Below are 24,684 nucleotides of genomic sequence, written 5' to 3'. Positions count from 1 at the left end.
TGCAAACTCGAACCGTACACGATACAACTCAGAAATATTGGATTCCAAATGGTTTTCCTCCAATTCCTCACAAAGAAAAACACACATTTTCTCAAATACGTATCTTTGTTTCGATGCTTCTCATTGATGGAAGACATCCATAATAGATTCTAACTCATATCGTATCGGGTCTGTAACCCATTTATGTGCCAAACGATCCAATATCTCTCTCTCTAGTATCAGGCAATTGACTGCGTGACTGTCTACGCTCTGTAACAGGGGACATACCCAATTGTCCCAACCAAGGAGAAAAGAAACCAGAAAAGGCAGCAGTCATTCGCTGTCTAGTAGAAGGAGAAGAAGAAAGAATAAGGGAAGACGGAACAACAGTAGAAGAATCCAGAGTCGGAGCAGGAGGAGCATTAAGAACAGACGTAGGAGTAGCAGACAAAGGCAAAGTTGGCGGCCCCTGAGGAGGCTGCACCAAAGGAACGGTAGCCAACGGAAGAGGAGCTGGCTGTGGAGGAATCACAGGTGGCACAACAATCGGAGGTTGTACGGCCACAACTGTTGGTGGTGGTGCCGTAGCATTCGGTGCATAAGGGGGTGGCGAACTCAAGAGATGTGACATTAAAGGATCTTTCTCAAGATCTTTCTTTGCTTCCTGTTCTTTATGCAGTAAAACTGGGTAGCACTTATCTACCGCTAACTTCCTAATCCTAAGCATTTGTTCGCTCTCATGCTCTTCCTCATTATCCCTAAACGCAACAGCAGCTTGTACCATTGACATACCTCGTTCCCGTTTATTTTTCTTCGCTAATTTCATTTCTCTCTGTTTGGCTTCTTTGCGCCATATGCGAAAAGAGACAAACATTGCCGGCCGGGCTTTCTTCTTAAAAAGTTTAACCTCTAAATTATCCAAAATCTCTGTGTCAAAACTACCATATTTGGGCCATTTTAAAACACCATCTTTCCTGGTGTATCGGATCCATACTTCATTATATGCGCTAGGGCCTACGCCATGTTTCACATATAATTCATAGGTTGGAGTTCCAATCGGAGGAACCGGCCACGAGTCCTCCAATCGGGAATCCCTATTGTGACCAAGACAAAACAAGTTTCCAAGTCTGCTAAGACCAGGCATCTTCGCTCTCTAGTCTAGCTTCAAACTTCAAGGGATTATCGAATATGATATTCTCGTGAATACACGAGTCCCTTGGCTTTGGCGCTTGCAAGTTCCAAATCAAAGCGATCCCAAGGGGATACCAAAAACTAAGAACCGAACTAAGGACTGGGAGACGCTCCACTTATACTTAACTGAGGTATCGATGACGTCTTCAGAAGACTCGTCTATCCTTTCGCTCTACCAACCATCAAGGGTCCAAAACAGGGCGATAGTCAGGGCGGCAGTCCTTCGTAGCCGTCGGAAAGCGGGGAGCCTCGCAGCAAAGACTTTCGGACCACGTCGACATGCAGGGGTCGATGAAGTGGCGGCCTTCCTCCAGAATTTTCACACGAAGCTCCTCACGAACCTCCGGCTTGGACCGGTACCGCTGAAATCGCCCCACGTTGGGCACCAATTGAAGTACCGGGTTTTTAAGAACCCAGCGGTGTCAGGGAGAACACCCAAAGACTTTGTGTCCTTCCTGTTTCAGACTACAGAAACACAGAGTCTTCTTAAGGAAGTCAAAGATCATATTTATTGGCTGCAGCCAGTAACAGGTATCCTAGAAGTACAACACGGACAATGTTCTCAGGAGACTGGTCAAAAGTACAAAGCCAGCCTTCCCTTATATACAAAATAATATGCTTCAGGCAAATATTCCTTATTTTACAGTTGATCATTCACATATTTTCACTACAAAGAAAAAGCAGAGTCGTGATGACAAGCCCACATTTCAGTTTGTCCAGTCCATAATCAATTACCCGGCAAGGCCCAGAACTTTCATCAGATATCGACGGACCCCCAATAAAAACGGGCACCTCCTCCTCGTAAAGCAGGTCATAAAGAAGAAACAGGGACAGATGTGTGTGAGATTAGACATGGTTTGTGTGCGATGAGCGGTTTATGACATGTTGTGCCTTGATACTAATCTCATTCGGCCACTGGGAAAGGAACTGACCGAACAGGTTTGGCTTCAGGCAGTGGAGTCTGCTTGCCCAGGTCATAGAGGAGTCAGCAAAGGTGTACGTGTCCTTCAGATCGAATTTAGCCTTAGTTATTTGGCTATGTGAGGGCAATCACAAAATGGCTGCCGTTCACAAAATGGAACCCGAGGGTTCAGGACGAAAACTCCGATTTCAGGGTGATTCCGTCATTGAATCATGACGGAAATGCTTGTGCGTAGTATTCAATTCATTACCGGTCTGCTGACATCAAAATCGTCATGATACAACGATGTTTATGACACGGGTCCAGAATTTTCAGTACCACAGTGGATCTTGGAGCGATCTTCCCCAGTCTCCCTGCCAAAATGTTAGTGAAGATCTTATAGTCTGCATTCAGCAGGGAGATAGGTCTATATGAGTCAGGTCTAAGGGGATCTTTCCCAGGCTTCGAAATCAATATAATTATTGCTTCCTTCCATGAAGGGGGAATTCTACCCTCAGGGCTAAGGATAAAGTTAAACAACTCTCTGAGTCTGGGCACGATAACATCTTCCAAGGTTTTGTATACCTCTCCTGGGAGCGCGTCTGACCCTGCCGCTTTATTGTTTTTGATCTTCTTTAAACAACTTCTTATCTCCTCATCAGAGAATGGACATTCTAACAAGTCTCGTCCCTCCCTCCACAAGCTGGGTAGGGCTTTACTGTCCAACCAAGCTTGGATTGAAGCAATAGATGGAGCCCTGTCTTCTTCATAAAGAGAGGAAAACTAGGACAGGAGACATCTCTGCATATCTACCTGATGACAGGAAATTGTACCCTTCTCGTCTACCATTAGCTTATTAATATTATTTCTAACTCTGTCGCTTTTGATCTTCCGAGTTAGGGTAGCCCCTGTTTTTTCCCCATATTCAAAGTTTTCCATATTATAGACCACCCACTGGGCTTTAAGTTTCTGATCCAACTTATCCCTATATGTAAAGTGAAGACCCTCCAAGTGCTTAAGGACTTGAGATAAAATATCTGAGGGACAGTTGGTTCTAACCCTTTCCAATCTAGAGATCTCCTCCTCCAACCTTTTTAGTTCTAACCTTTCTTCCCTGTTTTTGAAGCTTATCCAACTGTGGAGTACACCGCGGGTGTGGGCCTTAAACGCATCCTAAACATACTCCAATGATGTTGAGCCCCAGTTCTCAGCGAAGTACTCCACAGCTGTGACAGAGCGACTAAGATTAGACCTATCCTTGAAGGGGTTAAGAAGAATATTAAAATCGCCAGCGATTATAATCGGCAGGGTGACTTCAGCCAATATGGCCTGCATTTTAAGTAAAGAAGCCGGATCGTCAACATTAGGGCCATAGTAGGACACTAAAGCCAATTCCACCCTCCCCCAATCATCACCTGCACCAAAATCCACCTCCCAGATTGGTCAAATAACATGTTCTTAATGGAGCAGTCTGTATTAGATCTAAATAAAATCGCTACTCCTTTATTATGCACAGTTTGCTCTGAACAGTGAAAAATCTCCACCCATTTATATTTTTCTAAACACGACTCTATCTTCAAGATAGCCTAAATGGGTTTCTTGCAAAAGAATAACTTGTGCGGAGGATTGTTCCAAATATTTCATTATTATCCTTTGTCTTCTAGGGCATCGAAGATCATGAACATTCCATGACTGGAGCTTTATTTCATTCAATGCCATTCTGTATCAGGTTTCCCTTCAACTTTAAACAGGCTGCAAGTAAATTTCCACTGCCTACTACGGTGAAGGAAGGACTTTTTAAAAAACATTTCTCCCACTGCAACCCCACCCGTGCTCCCCCTGACACCCTCCCAAAGACCCACTCTCTCTCCCACCCGTGATCCCGTCGATCCTTTGCTCCCGTGGGGAACCCTCCCTTTCCTCTGGGCAATGCCCTTAGACAGAGAACTCCCCCCCCCCCTCTACATGTGACAAAAACCTACTTAATTTAATTAAACACATTCTCAGCTATACACCATAAACATCTATCCTATTCTAAAAGGTGAAAAACAAAATACTAAACATCATATCTTTAGCTGATAGGCTTACTGACGTCATCTTTACAACTTACTAACACTTACTGCTACTCTCGCCCCGACTTTCCTCTCCGATCTTCTCTATTAGGGAGTCGACCTCTTCAAATTGACGAATGTTATACATGTGGTTATTCCACATAATACGTAGCGATGCTGGAAATCTCAATTGGGTCTTAGCCCCAGGGCATTCAAGATCGTCATTCTCTTTCCCATCTCCCATTGCTTAGCAGCCGTAATATGAGAGACGTCAGAGCGCATTGAAAAAGAAAAAATAGTAGAGAAAGAACTACGTTTTAAGTGACCAGCTTTCAGAGCAAGAGATAAAATCCTCTCCTTCATGGTATATGCTAGGAAATTCACCAGAATTTTTCTGGGACGTTCTCTTCCTGGAACCCTTCTGAATGGGTCACGATGCACCCTTTGAATATCCACACATAAGTCAACACCTACTTCCTCTTTATCTTTCAAGATGGTATCCTTCAAAAGGGAAACAACAAAGTTCTTTAAATCGCTCCCTTCTAAATCTTCTGGGAAATTTAACATTTTTAGGTTGTTCTTCCTAGAGTAATTTTCTAACCGCTCTATATCATCTTTCAGCTCTTGATTTTGTTTAACCATTTTACTCTTTGAGGCAGAAGACTCATTGAGGGCTTCCTTTATTTTTGGTAATTCTGCCTCGAGAGCATCAGTTCTTTGGGATACCTCTTCTACCTTCTGGCAAATACATCTTGAAAAAGCTTTAGTCTCACACAAGCAGTAATACTCAGTCAGTCAAATCAAATCAAATCAAATCATCTTTATTCGGTTTCCATTTGTGAAAGCCATAAAAGTAGAAAGAACACAATACATATTTAAAAAACACTTAATTCGTTCTGTGCTAAAATAATTATTTAAAAACATTTTTCTAAAAACTGTTTTATACAGGAAACTCAGTATTATTTTATGAGTTTGTGCAGTGCCTAATACATAATTTTAGATACTGTGCCACAGATTTTGTCATTACATTGTTTTCCAGGAATTGCAACGCCAGATAGGCAGGGCGACATCTACGAATTTTCATTACTTTTAGTAGTGGTAATATCCACCTCCTGCGTAGTGGCGTATAAAATTTGCAAAAGAAAAGGACATGAATTGTGGACTGTGGAGACGTTAGGTCACAAGGACACGCTGAGATATTATGTGTCCAAACGTTCTGGATGGGAAATAATACCATATAATGATATAGGTTAAACCTGAAACGAGTGAGAAGAAGTTTTTCAAATTGTGAAAGGTCATACTGCAAATACGGTTGGATGGTTGGAACCAACTGTATTAATAGGCATTGTTGAACTGATGGTTTTCCTATTTCGTTCAGCATCCTTAGTTGGGATAGATGCGACAGACAGAGTGTTTTTAGTTCTTTTTTTGTTATGTCTGTTACTGACAGTGGTTCTTCAAAAAATCTCGGGAAACCAATATCTGAAAGGAAAGATTTTACATCAACCAACCATTTTATCTTTATCATGTTCTCTAATTTCATGCAGTCCTGAATTATTGATCTTGTGAGCTGGCACTCGTCCGTTGCACATATTCTGCGCCATAACATGATAGGCTGGATCTTAATGATATCGGAGATGTGGTCCACCCCGAGTTCTAAATGACATCCAAATGTGGTTGTACTTTTTGGAACAGCCAGTAGAAATTTTAAAAAGGAGTTTTCAACTTTCTGTAATTGTTCAACGTTTGTTATTCCCCAGACTCCTGTACCCTGAAGATTGCTGTACTAATGCATTTTGCCTTATATATCATTATCATCTCAGTCGGAGGTCTTTTTCCCAGACGGAGAGAGATGGCTTTTAAAGCGCCAACTGTTCTTATGAGAGATAACTTCCGAGAATTAATTGCTTCTTTCCAATTAAACGCCTCGTCGATGGTGATGCCAAGATAGGGGTACATTTTGGTTCTTTCAAGGGGCAGGTTGTCCACATAGGTTTTCTTCGCTTTTTTCCCCTTGATGCCGGCATGCATCACATAAGTTTTCTTTATGTTGACTTTTAGATTTAAACTAGTCATGAAGGTGCAGTAGTTGTTTAGAGCCCGCTGAAGCTGGACCGGAGTTCGTGCAAGAATTACCGCATCGTCGGCGTATAGTAATGCTGGAATCCGCCGATGGCCAGCTTCTGGGAGATCTTTTACACCCTGTAACATTGCGGCTTCGAGTCCGTTAGTATAGAGCGTGAATAAGACAGGGGCCAGCACGCACCCCTGTCTGACCCCCTTCTGTATTGGAAAGCTGTTTGTTAATTGACCTGCTGTCCCGAATCGTACCTTTCCCGTGGCTCCAGTCAGTCAAACAAGCTTTATTCGATGATTGTCATAAAAGCATTGCAGTTAAAAAAGATTCATTAAATAGAATTAAGATAAAATATATACAAATACATTAAAAAAAGCTGAATTTCATCACATGAGATTTCATCAAGTTTAAATACATCAAATAATCACAAAAATTAATCATTCAGTGACTTAACCCTTTACACTCTTGTTTCTGATGACCCACGACCATCCTAAAAATTTCACCACAGCTATATATATATTAAGGCGCTTGGGTTTGTGCAAATGATTCCGACGGCCACAATTCCACTTCGGGTGCCCAGCAGCTTAGCCATGGGTCGCAACCAGACTCTGCGCTGGGCAGAGTATACAGGGCATCCAAAGAGAAGATGACTAACTGTTTCTTTGGGATCCGGGCAAGATGGACATGAGGTGATTCCACAACTAGACCACCTGGATATGAATGCTCTGACAGGGATACTGCCAAGTCTCAGTTGGAAATAGAGCTTTCTATCCAGTGGCTTAGTTATGTCGTCCCAGAATGGCTCAAATACAGTCTCATCCTTGAACTCCATAAACACCCCGGGTAGTGAGAGTGGGGGAGTGATCCTAAACAATTTGGAGGATATCATTCCCCAGTACAGGCCCTTTATTGTCTGCTTTGAAGGAAATATGGCATTGGTGGGGTCCTCCCATGCCTCCACCAGACCCATTTCTCTGAGAATCGCTCCAATTCCAGAGAGCCATTTTACCTGATGAAAAACATCACTTTTAATAATGTCCAGGAATCCCATGGCTAATATTTTTAGTTCCGGCGTTACCCAAAGTCGCCTCCAGTATAATACTGGGGGAAGGTTTGCAATAATCTCAATTAGTTTCATGCCTAGGTCCTGAAAAACTGGGCCCATGAGGGTACTCTGTGGTAACATGGTAAGGTTACGTAGGAACCTATTTTCAGAACCTGTTAGCTTACTTAGGTTCCCATGGCCCCATATTTCTACTCCGTAAAGTGCTGCGCTCACAGCCTTCGCATTGTAGACCATAAGTGCAGGGGCCACCGGTTTTGTCAGGGACTTGGCATGTTCACTATTTAGTGCTCCTGCTAATTGCCTATGCTTCAGGGTTGCTAGGTCTATCTGTTCGTCCCATCGCAGATCATGCTGGATGGTTACGCCCAGATATAAAAATGATTTAACTTGCTCCAGGGGTAAGTCATTCATCAATATTTTCCCTCTAAATGACCTATGTTGGTTCAAAGACATAAACTTGGATTTTAAAACATTAATTTCCAGCCTGTGGTTAGTACAGAAGGCTTCAAAGATCCCAAGCGCTTTTTGCAAGCCAATTGGGGTCTTGGAAATAATAAGACAATCATCAGCGAACATTACAATTGGTATTTTTGCACCTGCTAAAATTTGGGCATTAACATTTTCCTCAATCAAGGCCTTTGCCACATTGTTAATATAGAGAGAGAAAAGGGTTGGGGCTAGCACACAACCTTGGCGCACTCCCCTCTCTACTGGAAACTGATTTGTGACACTTCCAGGGGGACCCCATCTTATCTGGGTGTGGTTGTGCTCGTGCAATTTAACAATCAAAGAAAGAAGGGTAGGAGGCATGCCCATATCTTTCAATACGAGCCACAAATTTGTACGCGGGACAAGATCAAAGTCTGCAGTAATACTAATTTACTAATTTATGTAAATTAAAAAGCAAAAGAAGGAATGCCATGAGTGAAACCGATAGTAGAAATTTTGTGTCATAGTAGTATTTCAGGTAGAAGGAAAAAGGAAGTAGTGACACACAAGCTCTGATTAATTTATTTTACATCTGTGTTGGGCTTCTTCAGTTCCAAACTTTGGATTTATGATTGAAAATGGAAATATCGATTTACAGAATCAGGATTATTTGAAGAAATATATTATTCATGTGGGCAGACCTGCCTGCCTACTTGGACTTTTTCGTAGGCCAGTGTTGTTAGGTTGTGAGGTGAGCTTGAGACAAGCAGATGTAAGGAGGTCCAATTTCTTTAGAAGGGTAGAGAGTTTGGGCTATTATGGGTGTAAGTGGCAGGAAAACAACAATTTGAAAAGTTTACAACAAAAATTCATATCTATCCTAGCATTGCGGTATTTATGAGTTTACTAAAAGATCTTGATAAAACAGAAAATCTGCTATGGAAGCATTGGAGGCCTTTTTAACTTTGGCATTCATTCGCCACTTTCTTGGATGAATGGAACCCTGCAGAAATCAAGTAGCCTACAGTCAAACCGAATCATCTGAGCAATGTCTGACCGATTTCTCCGCTTCCCTATCTAACTACAGTGATTGGGAACGCCATCTACATGCAACTCACAGCACACCTTGAGCTTCATCATCTTCTAGACAATATTCAATCAGGATTCAGAAAGAACAAAAGCACCAATATATTATGCATTGCAGCAATCAACAAGATTTGAGCCATCTTGGACCTTGGAAAATTAGCATCACTCATCCTGCTTGACCTCTCCATGACCTTCAACACTGTCTCCCACAGCGCTATCTTCCGGAGACACATCCAGATTGGCATACAAGGATACGATCTAAAATAGATCTGTTCCTTCCTAAAGCCACAAACCTAAGGGTCAGGCTACCACCCTTCATATCAGATACCAAGAAACAGATATGGAGAGTTCTACAGGGATCATTCTCAGCCGCATCCCTTTTCAACGTACACAGGAAACTGCTCAGCAACATCATCCGATCAGAAGACATCACCTTCATATCCCATGCCAGTAAAACACAACTCGTTCTCTCTCTGACAGACAAGACAACCACTACCAGAACTAACTTTACCAACCGCATGACCATAGTGGCAGACTGTATGCGAAGCAACTGTCTGAAGCTCACTCTGACAAGACGGAAGTACTTGTTGTTGGCAAGAAGACCTCGATATGGAATTCCACCTTGAGGCTGTTGGAGCTCGGACCAACACCCATAGCAACGGACTGCGCAAATATTCAAGGGAACATCCTAGATGACAAACTCAACTTGGCGGCACAAGTCACTGCAGTGTGCGCCTTCTGCTTCCACATCATATTTATGCAATGAATGATGTTCAAATGGTTATCTCAGAGCACCAGATGCAGCGTCAAGCAAGCACTCATCGCCATCAGCACTCTTTATGCTGGGATCTCTAAACAACTCCTACACAGACTCCAGACCATTCAGAACATTTCTGCAAGACGCATACTCGACCTCCTGTGCTGCAAGCAACCACATCACACTGCACCTCAGCAAGCTTCACAGGCTCCCCATTCACAAGTTCAGCCAATTTAATCTTCTCGCATGTAAAAAACCAGAAAACATGAACAGCTGCACACACTTTCACCAGCACACCAGACACACACAATCCCCTCATCCGCAAAGGCAAAAAAGAAGGTCGCTCATTCTCCTACATTACATCCAAGACTTGTAAACAACTTCCCTCCAAACATCAGAGCCTCCTCAGTTCTATAGTTCCGCAATAAGATGAAGACTTTCATATGGGGACCACATACCTACACCTTGCCCTAGTGCCTGGATACCCTCTTGGTGATTAATGTGCTATGCAAATCAATATAACATATAGTAACAGATGAAGAAATCTCACTGTACCAGAGTACCACATCCCAGTCAACAATTGCATGGTAGGGACAGTTGTGAACACCTGGCTGGTCCCTGCCCTTTCTGCTGCTCACAAACATTTAAAAACATTTGAACACAGCCTGATGCCTTTGACCTATGGTTGAGATAGCCATCATCTCAGAGTTATGTTATGTTATGTTATTTAGTCCTGTAACATGCACAGATGCTCCGAGGATGTCCCGGCGCGAGCCCAAGGAGGAAAGGAAAGGATACAGTGACGTGATGCTAAAGTTAGTCAAACAGGAAGGTCTTCAGTTGTTTTTTTTAATACCAAATTCCTGAATGCTGCAGAGAGCCAAAGGAAGTGAGTTCCAGATCGTAGCCGCTCTCACAACAAGTGAGCTGCACCCCATTCTTCTAAGCCAAAAGTGAGGAGTGTATGCCGAAAACTGAGATGATGATCGCAGGTGTCTGGCAGAAGTGTAAAACAGGAACCTCTTATGGAGATACAAAGGACCCATGGCATGCAGGGCCTGATGGGCTAAAGTCAATGCTTTAAACTTGATGTGATTGGCCACCAGCAGCCAGTGTTATTGGCACAGATTCTGGCGAAAACTGCTTCTCGTGGATGTTAAACAAAAGTCTGGCAGCAGCATTCTGGACAGTCTGCAGGTTCCGAAGAAGGTAGTTCGGCAAGCCGGCATATTTAGCTTTCGCATAGCCAAGCCGAGAGAGTATCAAGGTCCGAACCAATATTTCCTTAGCTGTTATAGGGAGAATCAGGAGAAATTTCTCAAGAGTTTTAAGTAGCCCAAAACAGGACCCTGTCAGCTTCTTTATTTGGATAGTGAAGGAGAGATTTTCCTTAACCAAACACCCTGGATTTCGTGCAGGTTGCCCCAAAGAGGCAGGCATTGGAAACTCCTCTGGCCATAGAGATTCTCAGAACTGATGGTGGGGGGGAGGGGAGAACTCCATTACAGGAGAATTTCCAACTTCTCCTCATTGCATTTAAGCTGTGCTGAGGAGAGCCATTGGAAAACTGCTGCAAAACATTTTTTAGCCAAGGACGTAGAGCACTGGGATTTGCCCAAGTGAACAGCCACTGGGTATCATCCACATATGCTATAATTTTGGCCCCCAGTTCTTCAGCCAGGTAGATAAAAGGGGTGACATAGAGATTAAAAAGTAGGGGACTCAAAGAGGACCCCTGTGGCACCCCGGTGGTCACCTTCTGCGGCCTAGAAGAGAACGGAGGGATCCAAACCTGCTGTTTGTGCAACCCTCTAAGAAAGACTTCAACCAGCTCAAAGCGGCCCCTGAGATCCCCACTCTCGCCAGATGGAGAAGCAGCAGCGAATGGGGGACAGTATCAAATGCTGCAGAGAGGTCCATCAAAACAAGAGCAGCCCTCCTGCCAGCATCCAGACACTCCTGAATGACTTCAATCAAGGCCGACTCGGTGCTATGGGAGGTTCTAAATCCGGATTGAGCTGAGTGAAGTAGGCCTGTCTCCTCCACAAAATCTGTAAGTTGTGTATTCACCACCTTTTCACAAGCCTTAGCCATGATAGGTAAAAGTGATATAGGGCGGTAGTTAGCGGATCCAGTATGGGTTTCTTTAGGAGGGGCAGAATCTTGGCCTGCTTCCATAGTGAAGGGACATAAGCCTCCTGAAGGAAGAAGTTAATACGTTTCTTGACTTCTGGATTCACCATCTCAGCAACTGCAGAGTCCAGCCTTATGTCTTAAGAGTGGGAGACGGTTTCCATCAACAATGGCCTCCCTGGCACCATAGTAATCAAAAGCATTACTTTCCCTAGTGTTGAAAAAAGGAGAATCTCGAGGGTTTGATTACTTATTCCTTATGCATAGGCTGTACTCAGGCAAGGGGATTTTCAAGAGTAAATAATCCTTGGGCATACCGTAGGTCTTTTTGCAGCCGCGCATGCGCAGCAGAGCATGCGGGGTCCCAGGAACTCCTCATGACACAAGGGTCGCTGCAAAGTGACTTTTCTTCAGAGTGGCCGTGCAGGTCCACCACGCAGAAGAGACACATGCGCATGGTGGTGGATTTACAACCACGCTGTTGCTCACTACCTCCCTGCCAGTCTCTCACTCTGACCAGTCACCCTTGTAACTAAAGGCAACTGCTCTGATGATCCTAGAACCTCTCGTGACTAACTCACAATTAGCGATAAATTATTATTTTATAGCCATTAGCTGGATTTTCAAGATTCCAATACAAAGTGTGTTGCTTGGCCACCTAAGCACGGTTGTTATACAGTGTGCTTGCTTTCATATGGTTCGGGCAAGGTGAGTATCTTATAGGGTTTTTTGTCCAGCACTGTAGTTTAAGGGCTGCCAGATTAATAATGTTATCAGCGACAGCCATAATTATTACTTGCAGAGATGTGAGATTGTGTGCCCAATTCATGTTTAAGGGGGTCAAAATTGCTCGGATTGGTATACCCAAAGTGGCTGCCTCCATGGTCCCAAAGTCTTGTCTCCATGCTTTCTGTTGTGTTCTTTTTCGTTAGTTTTCATGACATTTGGGTAATCAAGGTGCAACGTTCAGAATATTATGTTAAACAAAGCAACTTAGGAAAATGTGAGACATGACCTACCAGGAACACAGTTTGTCTTGTTTTGGATGGCAAGGAAACTGGATCATCAAATTATGTTGGGCATGCAGTAGTTCTTTAACCCCTCCCATGCTGGTGATGAACCCCAGCCGTCACGCCCCACGATGGGTGTGTGCTGATGACGGCTGGGGTTTGTCACGGCCCCGCCCTGTTCTTTTGTTTACCGCACAGCGGTAAAATCGCGGCAGCAGCGAAAGGGTTAAACCTAGAATAGTGGATGGGAATGCAGGTAAAAACTACAGAGCACCCCCTACGCTTGTCTAGCATTCACAGGAAACAATAGGGGTTTTATATGTGTTTTCTGGCTTGGTCCCGAGGCCTAAGAGGAGTAACCCTGAGCCAGTGCCCCACCCACTTAGCTGTCTATCTGTCTCCCTCTATTCTACCCAGTTAATAACACTTTATCACATGATGTGATGCTCTTTAGGCCTCCATGGCCTGACCAAGACAAAGTGGGGTGTTGAAAAATCCCTCAGCCTAGCCCAAAAAGTGTGTTTGTGAGTGTTTGCATGCATGTCTGTCTGTGTATGTGTGTGGAGGGGTGGAGGGGTGTGTGTGTGTGTATCTGGAGGGATTGTGGATGACACACAAATATACACAAATAGTGCCACCTCTGGTGTGCACTACTGCAAAATGAATGGGGCATTTAACAGATATCTCAGCTGACCAATGTCACTAGCGATGTCACTGATGATGTCACTTTTGTAAATTTCTGAGATCTATTTGGTGTTATGAGAAGTTTGTTAGTAGGATGTATGGTTGTGAGCTCATCATAAGTGGATATTACAGTGGATTTTAGATTCCATATTATTACCATAATGTTCCTTTAAATGAGGATTTAATTTTAATATTAGTTGGTTGAAGATCATAAATGATGACTATACTTTAGATTTTGAGATTTGTTTTGAGTTAAAAAAAAAGAATGTGTTTATAATGTAATCATGTCTATATATCCTTTTATCAACTGCCTTTTCAGTAAAAGAAGGATCCTGTGCCAACTTTGATCGATCCATATGCTTATATGTCAAACCTCTTCCTGACGCCTGCCAGAGTGACACTCAGTGTCCAGGGACCGAGAGGTGCTGTTGCCTTAACTGTAGGAGGGTCTGTACAGCGACAGGTAAGGGGACCCAAAGTCATCTCTGCACAGCCTGCAAGGAGCTCTTGCCCTCTTTTACTTATCAAACATTTCAGTCAAGAGAAATCTCATAAAGAATGTTTAGGGCATGCTTTTGTTGTAGGCTCGGGTATCTTTAAGTTTGAGATTATTGAGAACACCAGGACATTCACAATTCCATAACTTGCTTAAATTATGGGAACAAGAAATAGAACAAGGGCAATTAATCCTGAAATACATTACATGGAAGTTAAAATTGTAAAAAATAAAGATAAATATACATAAATATGCATTGTACGCTATATGGAACTGTGGAAATATAGAAGGCGTTTGGGGGAAGCAAGGGAAAGGAAGACATAAATAACTATACTGTACAAGTTCGAATAAATGATGCTAATAAAACTGTAGACATTGTTAAGAGTAGAGAAAAACCAAAACTATGCATAGGTGTAACAATAATGACATTATATAAATTGTCTATTAATATAAAATAAAAATACATAGGCAGTTGGGTAAATTCAATGAGGATTCCTCACTTGACTCTATAATACTTTTATTAACAGGTGAGGAGGATAAATATGTAGATAGATGAAGCAATAAAACATCCTCTTTTATGGATATAGGAGACACATAATTGGTATTTAGTCTATGACGAAAACAAATGAGATTCCACCAGGACCTAAAAGTAATGTTGTGCACTTGCTTTCAATTTGACGTTATTAAATGAAAAGCAACAGACAACAACAAATCTATCAGCTTATTGCTAGAAGCAACTGAAGAGCCAAACTACCTGGGAAAACCTTAGATAATGAGAAAAATAAAGAAATCTCAAATATCTTGTTTATTTGGCACCAAACCAATTTTGAAAACTGGAGAATAGAAGGACATTCAAATAAGATATGTTTTAAATCAGCAGTTGAGCTCAAGCAGCATCAGAAAGATGACATAGCAGCTAGAGAAAAGGATTTTAGAGTCATGGGGTAAACAACAAGCAATGGTAAAGACAAGAAGGGTTTGAATAGTGTTTGCAGCTTGTGTAGTTTTATGAAGCTGAAGCCACAACTTGTCCCATAAGTCAGTAGACCAATATTGCAATAAATCCTTTTTCCAGGCCACGTCAGTCTTTGATTTGATTCTATCTGAGACCACATGCAATGAAATAAGTGGTAGATTCTGAGGGGGTTAGTGCTCAATAATGGAAACAGTGTAATAGCTAAGGAGGGAGAGGTAGATGTAGGCGGTAATGCAAAAATATACCGATTGAGAGATGTGCTCAAAAGATCATATTGTTGTCGGGATGTAGATGGGAGAGAAAATTTAGCTTGGAGATCAGAAAAGGATAGATGTTAATCCTCGGGCATCTTTAATTTGTTATCAATTATGTTCACAACCAATGCCAAAAAACTTTGGTGCACATGCTCTGATAAATGAAAAATAAAATTTCATAACATAAAAGAAGAGTATAACTAAGGTATCATAAAAACAGCCTACAAGAACAGAGAGTATTGACGGTGTACTGTGAAATTGCCAATATTGTTTAAATAACTCTAGGAATATCCAAAATGGTCTGCACGCTATCAGAACATCACTATCTGATACTTATGAGCTATGCAGCCCCAGAGTCAACAATAATTCCATATACATAATATGTGTTCCCTGTACTCTGAGTTGGCCATCACTTTTCATAGGAAAGGTTACAAAGTAGATGGGAGTCACTGGTCAAGCGCCCTTTGATAGTAATCAGTCATGTCTCATCTCTGTCAAAACCTTTCAGTACATTTTACAAATGGCTAATTGTAAAGGAACTCTCTTCTCCTGGGCGGCACAAACAGCCAAATGTCAACCCTAAGCACGTGGTCTGGTATTTCGTCGAAAATAAACCTAACACCTGAACTTGAAAGATGAGCCTATATACAGTAAGCAGATGTTTATCTCTTTAATACCTCAGTGTAAATTAGCATGTTTCTTCTTTAAGTTCCAATAACAAATGTTAAACGACATAGAATGCTGAATCTATAACATGGAAAGTCAAATTGACGTCACTTTACATAATGCTATGGCAATCAGTTAGACTGTACCAGTACTTCTGCTTCCAATACTAGTTTGAAGAAATGTAAAAAATACCCATTCATGTCAGTCAGGTGCGGCCATTGCAAACATGCCTCCTGAAACAGACAATAGCTTGTGAAAACATAAATACATTTAGGCTGCAAATTGATGTACTCTGAAATATCAACTGCCAAACCTTTGACCTTACATAAAAATCTGCTATAAATATACTTCTCCCCTCCTGCTTCTTGAAACAATACTAATCCTTAAAATCCTAGGATAAGACTTGGAACGCTAAATAAGCATAGTCATACTAAATATAGTGACTTGGGCTGATTTTAGGAATTTAAACTTGTTGACATTTGTTTAGTTAAGTATTAAAGCACAAGATTTGGAAGTTTGTGTTTTCAGATGATGTGTTTGCAGTCTGTATTTTCAGTCTGTGTTTTTTTTAGATAATGCATTTGCAGTTTGTGTTTTCAGGCTATGTTTTCAGATGACATGTTTTCAGTCCGTATTTTAACTTTGTGTTTTCAGTTGATATGCTTGTAGTTTGTATTTCAAGGTGGTGTTTTCAGATTATGTGTTTGCAGTTTTGATTTTCAGTCCATATTTTCAAATGATGTATTTGTGGTCTGTATTTCCAGGCCTTATGTTAAGGTGATGGTTTTGCAGTCTGTATTTGCAGCTGAAGTATTTACTGTCTGTATTTTCAGATAATGTGTTTGCAGTCTCTATTTTCAGCTTTTGTGTTTTTGACTATTTTTTCACACTGCATTTTAGATGTGTTTGCAGTCTGTTTTTTCGGTCTCTATTTTCAGATGATGTGTTTACAGTCTCTGTTTTCAGATATGTGTTTGCCGTTTGTTTTTTAGTTTGTATTTTCAGGTGATGTGTTTGCTGTCTGGTTTTTTTTGGTTAATTTGTTTGCAGTCTTTTTTTTCATCTCCATGTTTAGATGATGCGTTTGTGGTCACTATTTCAGATAATGTGTTTTTGTCTGGTTTTTTCACTCTGTGTTTCAGATGACGTGTTTATTTTTTGGTCTCTATTTTCAGCTGATAAGCTTGCAGTCGGTTTTGTTTACTTTGTATTTTCATATGATGTGTTTGCAGTTTGTATGTTTAGATGATGTGATTGCAGTCTGTATTTTTAGATAATGAGTTTGCTGTCGCTTTTCTCAGATGGCGTTTTTGAAGCTTGTATTGTCAAAGGATTTGTTTGAAGTCTGTTTTTTCATCCTCTATTTTTAGATGGTGTTTTTGCAATCCTGTATTCAAATGGCTTGTTTATTGTATGTATTTTAAGTTGATATGTTTACAGTCTGTTTCCTCAGTCTGTATTTTCAGATGATGTGTCTGCAGTCTTTTTTTTATCCTTATTGTTAGATGATGTGTTTGCAGTCTGTATTTTCAATTGATCCGTTTGAAGAGTCTGTTTTCAGATGATGTGTTTGCACTTTGTATTTTCAGAAGATGTATGTGTATTCTCTATTTTCAATCATTGTGTGTGGATCATGGTTTTGTAGTCTGTATTTTTAGTCGGTATTTTCAGAAATTGTGTTTGCAGTCTGTGTTTTCATATTGTGTATTTGCCTTCTGTATTTTCAGATGATGTGTTTGCAGTCTCTGTTTTCAATCTCTGTTGTCCTATGATGTTTTTGCAGTTTGTATTTTGAGACCATATTTTCAGATGATGTGTTTGTCTGTGTTTTTCATAGATATGTTTTTACTTGAGAAAAAGTCAAATGACCAAAAGCCTGTGGTAAATAATGAGAGGTCAAAGGTTTCCTAGCATGTTTACTGTCTGTGTGGGATCAGGGCATTATGTATTTGAGCTCTGGGAAGGCCACCACAGAGCATCTCACTGAGTTTGTGGAGTCTTTATATTCCTGTTTGTTATTAGCAATTTTTTTTCTTTAAATGTCTATGTACTCTCCTCACTCATCACTTTGCTTAAACTTCACCTTTGTATCCAAACAAAGATCTGGAAACTTACCTATGTATGATCTTCAAAAGGCATCAGTATATATTGGTTACCAGACAAAGTTTTAAAGAAGAAAAACACTTTAGGGCAAAGGCACATACGGATTTATGAGTATGGTAAATAATACTACATGAGTAACTCTTAAAGTACTCTTACATGCCTTTGTGAATCAACCCTAAATCATCCAACTCATTTGGTTATGCCAGTGGCAAGTAGGAGTCCATAAAAAAGAACTACATGAGTACTTCTTTAAATACTCAGATTGTGTTTGTGGAGAGGCCCGATTTTGCAAATCTTTTCAATTTTTTACATGCCCTGTTTTTAACAAAGATTACAATTATGGGCATGCACTAGAGTTCAGGGGATAGGTTACTCCATCACCATATTATAAGGCACTTGTAATACAATGGATACAATGTGCATCATGTTTATGACAGAATAACCCACCCGCCTATCAATAAATCAGGTCTTATGTCTTCTACACTTCATACATTATAAGATGGCCCGTTCACATGCTTGACCAAGGAACCCCCCGAAGGTAAAAACCATATGTTAAGCAGTTTTATGCATCTTATTTAATAATCACATTGAGTCTGTCTGCCTGAGCTTTAGGGGCCTGCATACAGGTATGGATTTTGCAGGTCTGAGAGATCTGAGAGAAAAGTCACTTATGGGATCCACTTTGGACAAATCCCGTTGGGGGTTCTTAGGTTTCCGGAGCAGAAATGACTTAGCTGAAATCATTAATAATTAACTGTTACTCTGTGGTCGTGTCATTTCCGATTTGTATATTGTGAGCCCCATCTTACACAAGTATACACTGCACAAGTATTTAAAAATATAAACAATGGGATGAAATGGTTCAATGGACAATTCCTAGTCTTTATGAAGTTCTGCAAGCAGGGGCGGCTCTAGGCTCATTGCGGCCCTGTGCATGGAGCGTAGGTAGGGGGCCCCGGAAGAGAGGGTCCGGGTTGGGACGGAGCGCGGAGGCCAGTGAAGAGGGGTGGGGGGGGGGGGTGTCAGGGTGTTTGGAAGTGGAACAGAGCCGGAGGCCACCAAATCCCTGCCAGGGGCCACCATGCAAATATGTATCCATCCTCAGAGGATTATTATATTAAGGATATATATTGGCGTGGCGGCCCCTGGGGTTTGGTGGCCCTGTGCAGGTGCACAGCTTGCACATGCCTAAGGCCGCCCCTGCTGCAAGTCCTCGGCCGCAACTACTATCGTGCAGCGGCTGCCCAAAACTCCTCTGATGATGCAAGCTGGTCAATGGCTAGTGTCTGACTTCCCTAGCCCAGCAGTGACCCTCACTCATCTCAAGGTATACACTGCATACTGCATGGTGTTCTGCAGCCGCCTACAGTCACGATAAAGATTGATCAGCAATGGTTGTTGCTTAAACCTTTAGGCGTGTAAATGTGTTGTGTTCTCACCCTTAAGTAACTGGTGTCCATTGCTTAATAGTCCAGATTAGTTTAGTTTGAGCTTGGTAAAGAATTAACAAGTCAATTTAAACAAAAATTTGTATTTCACCATTCTGATACATTCTCTACCCCTTAGTGTCGTAGGGTTTGACTTTCCGACCCACTGGCACTAAGGACTTAGTCATTGAGTCAAACCACCAAAGCAATCCAGTTGGGCTGCAATCTGTGCTCAACACACTAAGCAACTTTGAGCAGGAAGTGTTTCCTTGCAATGATCAGGCCAATAAGATACACTCAAGGACACATATTGAACTCCCAACCCCTTTTGTCAACGAGTAACACACTCAAATAGCACTAAAAAAAGATTCTCCCACTGCATAAAAGTTGAAATCACACAAAATATGAAGGGTAAGGTAGGGTAGCAGGTAATGGATAACGAGAATAACAGAAAACATTAGAACACTCTTATTGAATTTTGAAGGCCTAACCTCCTCATACTGCTACCTCTAGGTGCTATGAAAGGTCTAGCTGAATCAGGAATGTATAAGCTGCCTCTGAGTTTCATAGAGGCTGTGCACCACAAACCTGTTTGGAAAACAGCCAGTAACATTTGTGTTGTTTTGAAAAAGCAAAGTAGCTATTGTCTATCGCCTTTCTGTAGCAGATACAAACATAATCCTCTGAAGGCCACTATTCTTGTTGATGCTTCCTACTAAAGTGGGTGCTGCATCTGGCATGACCATGTCTGTGATAGTCCCAGCACAGATTCCCTCTCTCCCTGTAATCTGGTACCAGGGTTTTATAGGATCTTTTCTTTTATAGAATAAAAACCACGAGAAAACTTGCCGACGTCTATGCTTTGAGTAACGTAGCAAGAGGACAAACAATTGTTAATGTAAATTTCTCCAGCTCGATTATCACTTTTATCTGATATATCTTATTTATACTAAACAATCCTTGAGAGCAGGTGCGTGTGATGCAAGTATTTCTACGCATGTCTAACTTTTCATGCTTTCTATGAAGGAAGTGGAAGAATTTGAACTGAAAGTGATTACTGCGGTTCAGAGCCCTGACGTGAACATAGCCATTCAGATTATTCTTTCTAACTTGACATAAAATAGTTGCATAATATTTCATGAAAGTAATTCTAATATTATTTCTGTCCCAGTTAAGTCTGGCACGTGCCCGCGTGCTGTGGCTAGGTGCAAGTTCCCGCTGCATGCCCCGCGGTGCAAATCTGACGCAGATTGCCCAGGCCTACAGAAGTGCTGCTCCCTCTGTGGATATAAGTGCGTGGTCCCCAAAAAAGGTACAAATTTTGTGGCACTTAATAAGGGGAGATGTACCTGATATTAGAAATGTACTGTCTCCAGAAAAAGAGTGATGCTCCATATGCCCTCACCAGGGCTAATCTCAAGACCAATAAATAGAGGTGTCTATAGGTCCTGGTGAAAAGGATCCCTCCGGCTGTCAGTCTGAGGTGAGGCTAAAGAGAAGGACTTATCCAGGGTTTGTGCATAGTGTTAGTTGCTGTCAAAGGGGATTTCGCAACAAAAGTGTTTGAATGAACGAATAAATGAACATTCAAATTGGAAAACAAGCAAATCAATCAATGAAAGCATGCTTGAGGTTGAGTACGACACACTTGATCAACGTATACTTTTTATTTTGGATGAAGCAGTCATTTTTGGTACCTTAGCTATGCATTGCAATTCTTGGGACATTTGAAGGAAGGATATGTTTTAAAGCTCACACAGATAAGGTGACACTTCAGTGATATAGCAGGCACTGTATGGTGTATCTGTCTAAGAAAACAGAGCAAGATGTGGGTGGCTGGGAGGCTCCCATAGATGAGTAATAGTTGTCAGATTGAGTGGTACCTAGACTGAGAGTTGGAGCATCAGTGTTCCACAGTTTACTATGGTATGGAGGTTTATTGCACAAGCACCAGTCATATGCAGAGCCACGTGGTTAACAACTTGTTCAGAGACAGAAGAGTGTGAGGTTGCTTTTTGGGCTTCCATTTATGGCCAGTAACTTGCCCATGTAGGTCGTGGGCCAAATTAGGATGGGCTAGCTAATCAGTCATGGATTATTTTCTCATTGAGATGTCATGCTTTTACTTGCTGGACGTTGGGTAGCTATGTTGCCTGGCTCCTTAGGAAGCTAGAGGTCGTGCTCGTGAGGCATGTCCTGGTGTCATTATCCACATTACACAAACGGAACCTCTCATTTTTATGTTTAGATAGGGCAGACTGGCACACAGCATAGTGCACACATCCTTGCACTGGTATGTCTGCTCGCTCCCAAAACATCCTTTAAGTCAAGTCAAGTCAAAATTTATATAGCGCACTACATACCCAGAGGGTCTCAAGGCACTTGAGGAAGGGGGGGGAGGTTTACTTATCGAATATCCAGGTTTTAAGCTGTTTTCTGAAAGCTAGGTGGTTTTGAGTAAGGCGGAGGTGGATGGGAAGGGAATTCCAGGTTTTGGCCACTAAGTAGGAGAAGGATCTTCCTCCCATGGAGGCTTTGTGGATGCGCGGAACAGCGGCGAGGGCTTGGTTGGACGAACGCAGCTGGCGGGTGGGGGTGTAGAAGGATAGGCGCGTGGTGAGACAATCAGGTCCAAGTTTGTATAGGGCTTTGTGTGCGTGGGTGAGGAGGCGGAACGTTATCCTCTTGTTGACGGGGAGCCAGTGAAGGTCTTTCAGGTGAACGGAAATGTGGTCTGTGCGGGGGATGTCTAGTATGAGTCTGGCTGAAGCATTTTGGATGCGTTGGAGTTTTTTCTGCAGTTTTGCGGTGGTACCGGTGTAAAGGGTGTTTCCGTAGTCCAGACGGCTTGTAACCAGGGCTTGGGTGACCGTTTTTCTTGTTTCGGTGGGGATCCAGCGAAATGTTTTTTTGAGCATGCGTGGGATGTTGAAGCATGATGAAGAGACGGCGTTGACTTGTCTGGTCATCGAGAGTGAGGAGTCCAGGATGATGCCCAGTTTCCGTGCGTGGTCCGTCGGTATGGGAGCTTTTCCTAGGGCCGTTGGCCACCAAGAGTCGTCCCAGGCGGAAGGGGATGCACCTAAGATGAGGACTTCCGTTTTGTCCGAGTTCAGTTTCAGACGGCTGTGCTTCATCCACTCGGCTACTTCTTTCATCCCTTCATGTAGGTTGTTTTTGGCGGTGATTGGGTCTTTGGTGAGTGAGAGGATCAGCTGAGTGTCATCAGCGTAGGAGATGATGTTGAGGTTGTGTTGACGTGCGATGGCTGCGAGGGGGCTCATGTAGACGTTGAAGAGGGTGGGGCTGAGTGATGATCCTTGCGGGACGCCGCAGATAACTTCGGTGGCCTCTGACTTAAAAGGGGGGAGGCGGACTCTCTGAGTTCTTCCTGCGAGGAACGAGATGATCCATTCCAATGCTTTTCCTTGAATTCCGATGTTTCTAAGGCGTTGTATCAGGGTGCTATGACAGACTGTGTCGAAGGCTGCAGAGAGGTCAAGGAGGATGAGGGCGACTGTGTCTCCGTTGTCCAGAAGTATTCGAATGTCGTCTGTTGCTGCGATGAGGGCGGTTTTGGTGCTGTGTTTGGCTCGGAAGCCAGACTGTGAGGAGTTGTTGGTTTCGAGGAAGGCGGCGAGCTGATTGTTGACGGCTTTCTCAATGACTTTGGCCGGGAATGGGAGGAGAGAGATGGGGCGGTAGTTTTTGAGTTTGGTGGGGTCAGCTGTGGGTTTCTTCAGAAGGGCGCTGAGTTCGGCGTGTTTCCAGCTTTCTGGGAATGTGGCGGAGTTGAGGGAGCAGTTGATGACGTCTCGGAGATGGGGTGCGATAATGGAGTCTGCTTTGTTGAAGATGTGATGGGGGCATGGGTCTGTAGGGGATCCAGAGTGGATGGAGCTCATCAGGCGAATGGTGTCTTCTGTGGAGATTGGGTTCCAGTCGTGAAGGTTATTCGGAGGAGGTACAGGTTCGGAAGTGAGTGGGGTGGACTGGTTTACAGGTTGGTTGTCAAAGCTGTTATGAATGTCGGCGATTTTGTCATGGAAGAATGAGGCGAGGGAGTCGCAGAGGACTTGAGAGGGGGTGATGTCGTTGGAGCTGGCGGTGGGGTTGGGGAATTCTTTGATGATGTTGAAAAGTTCCTTGCTGTTGTGGGCTTTGTTGTCCAGTCGGTCTTTGAGTGCTGATTTCTTGGCTGTTCGGATTAGTTGGTGGTGTTTGCGGGTGGCGTTTTTGAAGGCGGCTTGGGTGATAGTGTTTGGGTCTTTTTTCCAAGTTTTCTCAAGGGAACGACAGGGCTTCTTGGATTTCTTAAGGTCATCGTTGAACCAGGGGGCGTTCTTGCTTCCTTGCTTGATTTGATGTTTTTTCAAGGGTGCTAGTTTGTCGGCGGTCTGGGTTAACCATTGTGTGAGGTTGATGGCGGCTTGGTTAGGGTTCGTTGAATAGGCAGGGGGTTTTTGAAGAAGCGATGTGGAGATCTGGTCGATGGTGATTTTGTTCCAATTTCTTCGCAGAGTTGGTTGAGGGTGGTTGTGGATTGTGGTCTTATTGTAAATGAAGTGGATGCAACTGTGGTCCGTCCAGTGGAGGGGTGTGGTGTGAGTGAAGGAGATGTGCTTGCTGGAGGTGAAGATAGGGTCGAGTGTGTGTCCTGCGTAGTGTGTGGGGGTGTTAACAAGTTGTTTGAGTCCGAGATTGGCGAGATTGTCCAGAAGGGTGGTAGTGTTACTGTCGTTGCTCTTTTCCAGATGGAAATTGAGGTCTCCCAGTAGAATGTATTCTTCCGAGGGAAGGGCGTTAGGGGTGATGAAGTCAGTGATGTCTTCGCTGAATTTAGTACGGGGTCCTGGTGTCCTGTAGAGGAGGGTGCCTCTGAGTGTGGTCTTGGGGTCGGTGTGGATTTGGAAGTGAAGGTGTTCGGCGATAGCGAGGTTGTCTTCTGAGCTGGTTGAGACGCGGATGGTGTTTCTTGTGGACGATGGCGATGCCTCCTCCTGTTTGGTTGGTGCGGTTCTTATGGATGATCTTGTAGCCGTCCGGGATAGCTATGGTGATGTCTGGAGCTGATGAGGCATTCATCCAGGTTTCTGTTAGGAAGGCGATGTCCGGAGAAATGGTGTCGAGTAGATTCCAAAGGTCGATGGCGTGTTTGTGAACCGAGCGGGTGTTGAGAAGGATGCATTTAAGGTGGTTGGTGTCGGATCTCTGTTTGGTGTTTGTGGATTTGGTGTGGGTCTTGATGCAGGTGAATTTGCAGGAGTGGCAGGTGAAGGGTCCATGGGTGTGTCCTGGTGCTGCTTGGGTGCAGTTAGGGAGTCGGCCGGGGTTAAGTGCTAAGAGGGTGGAGGCGTCGTACGTGATGCGGGAGGCGATGGGTTTGCGAGGGCAAGGG

The 24,684-nt window shown here is 43.0% G+C and overlaps 1 protein-coding gene across 1 annotated transcript in view; it reads left to right on the top strand.

Annotated features, from left to right (window-relative positions):
• Nucleotides 1-24,684, top strand: part of LOC147709682 (uncharacterized) — a 435,760-nt gene that overhangs the window by 38,349 nt on the left and 372,727 nt on the right. The window contains exons 3-4 of the mRNA XM_086926069.1: nucleotides 13,684-13,827; nucleotides 20,458-20,598. Coding sequence (XP_086782195.1) covers nucleotides 13,684-13,827; nucleotides 20,458-20,598 — 285 coding nt within the window. The remainder of the gene's footprint in view (nucleotides 1-13,683; nucleotides 13,828-20,457; nucleotides 20,599-24,684) is intronic.

This window comes from Lissotriton vulgaris, chromosome 6, assembly GCF_964263255.1.
Source record: "Lissotriton vulgaris chromosome 6, aLisVul1.2, whole genome shotgun sequence".
NCBI classification, from domain to species: Eukaryota; Metazoa; Chordata; class Amphibia; order Caudata; family Salamandridae; genus Lissotriton; species Lissotriton vulgaris.
This window is presented reverse-complemented; position numbering and strand designations above follow the sequence as displayed.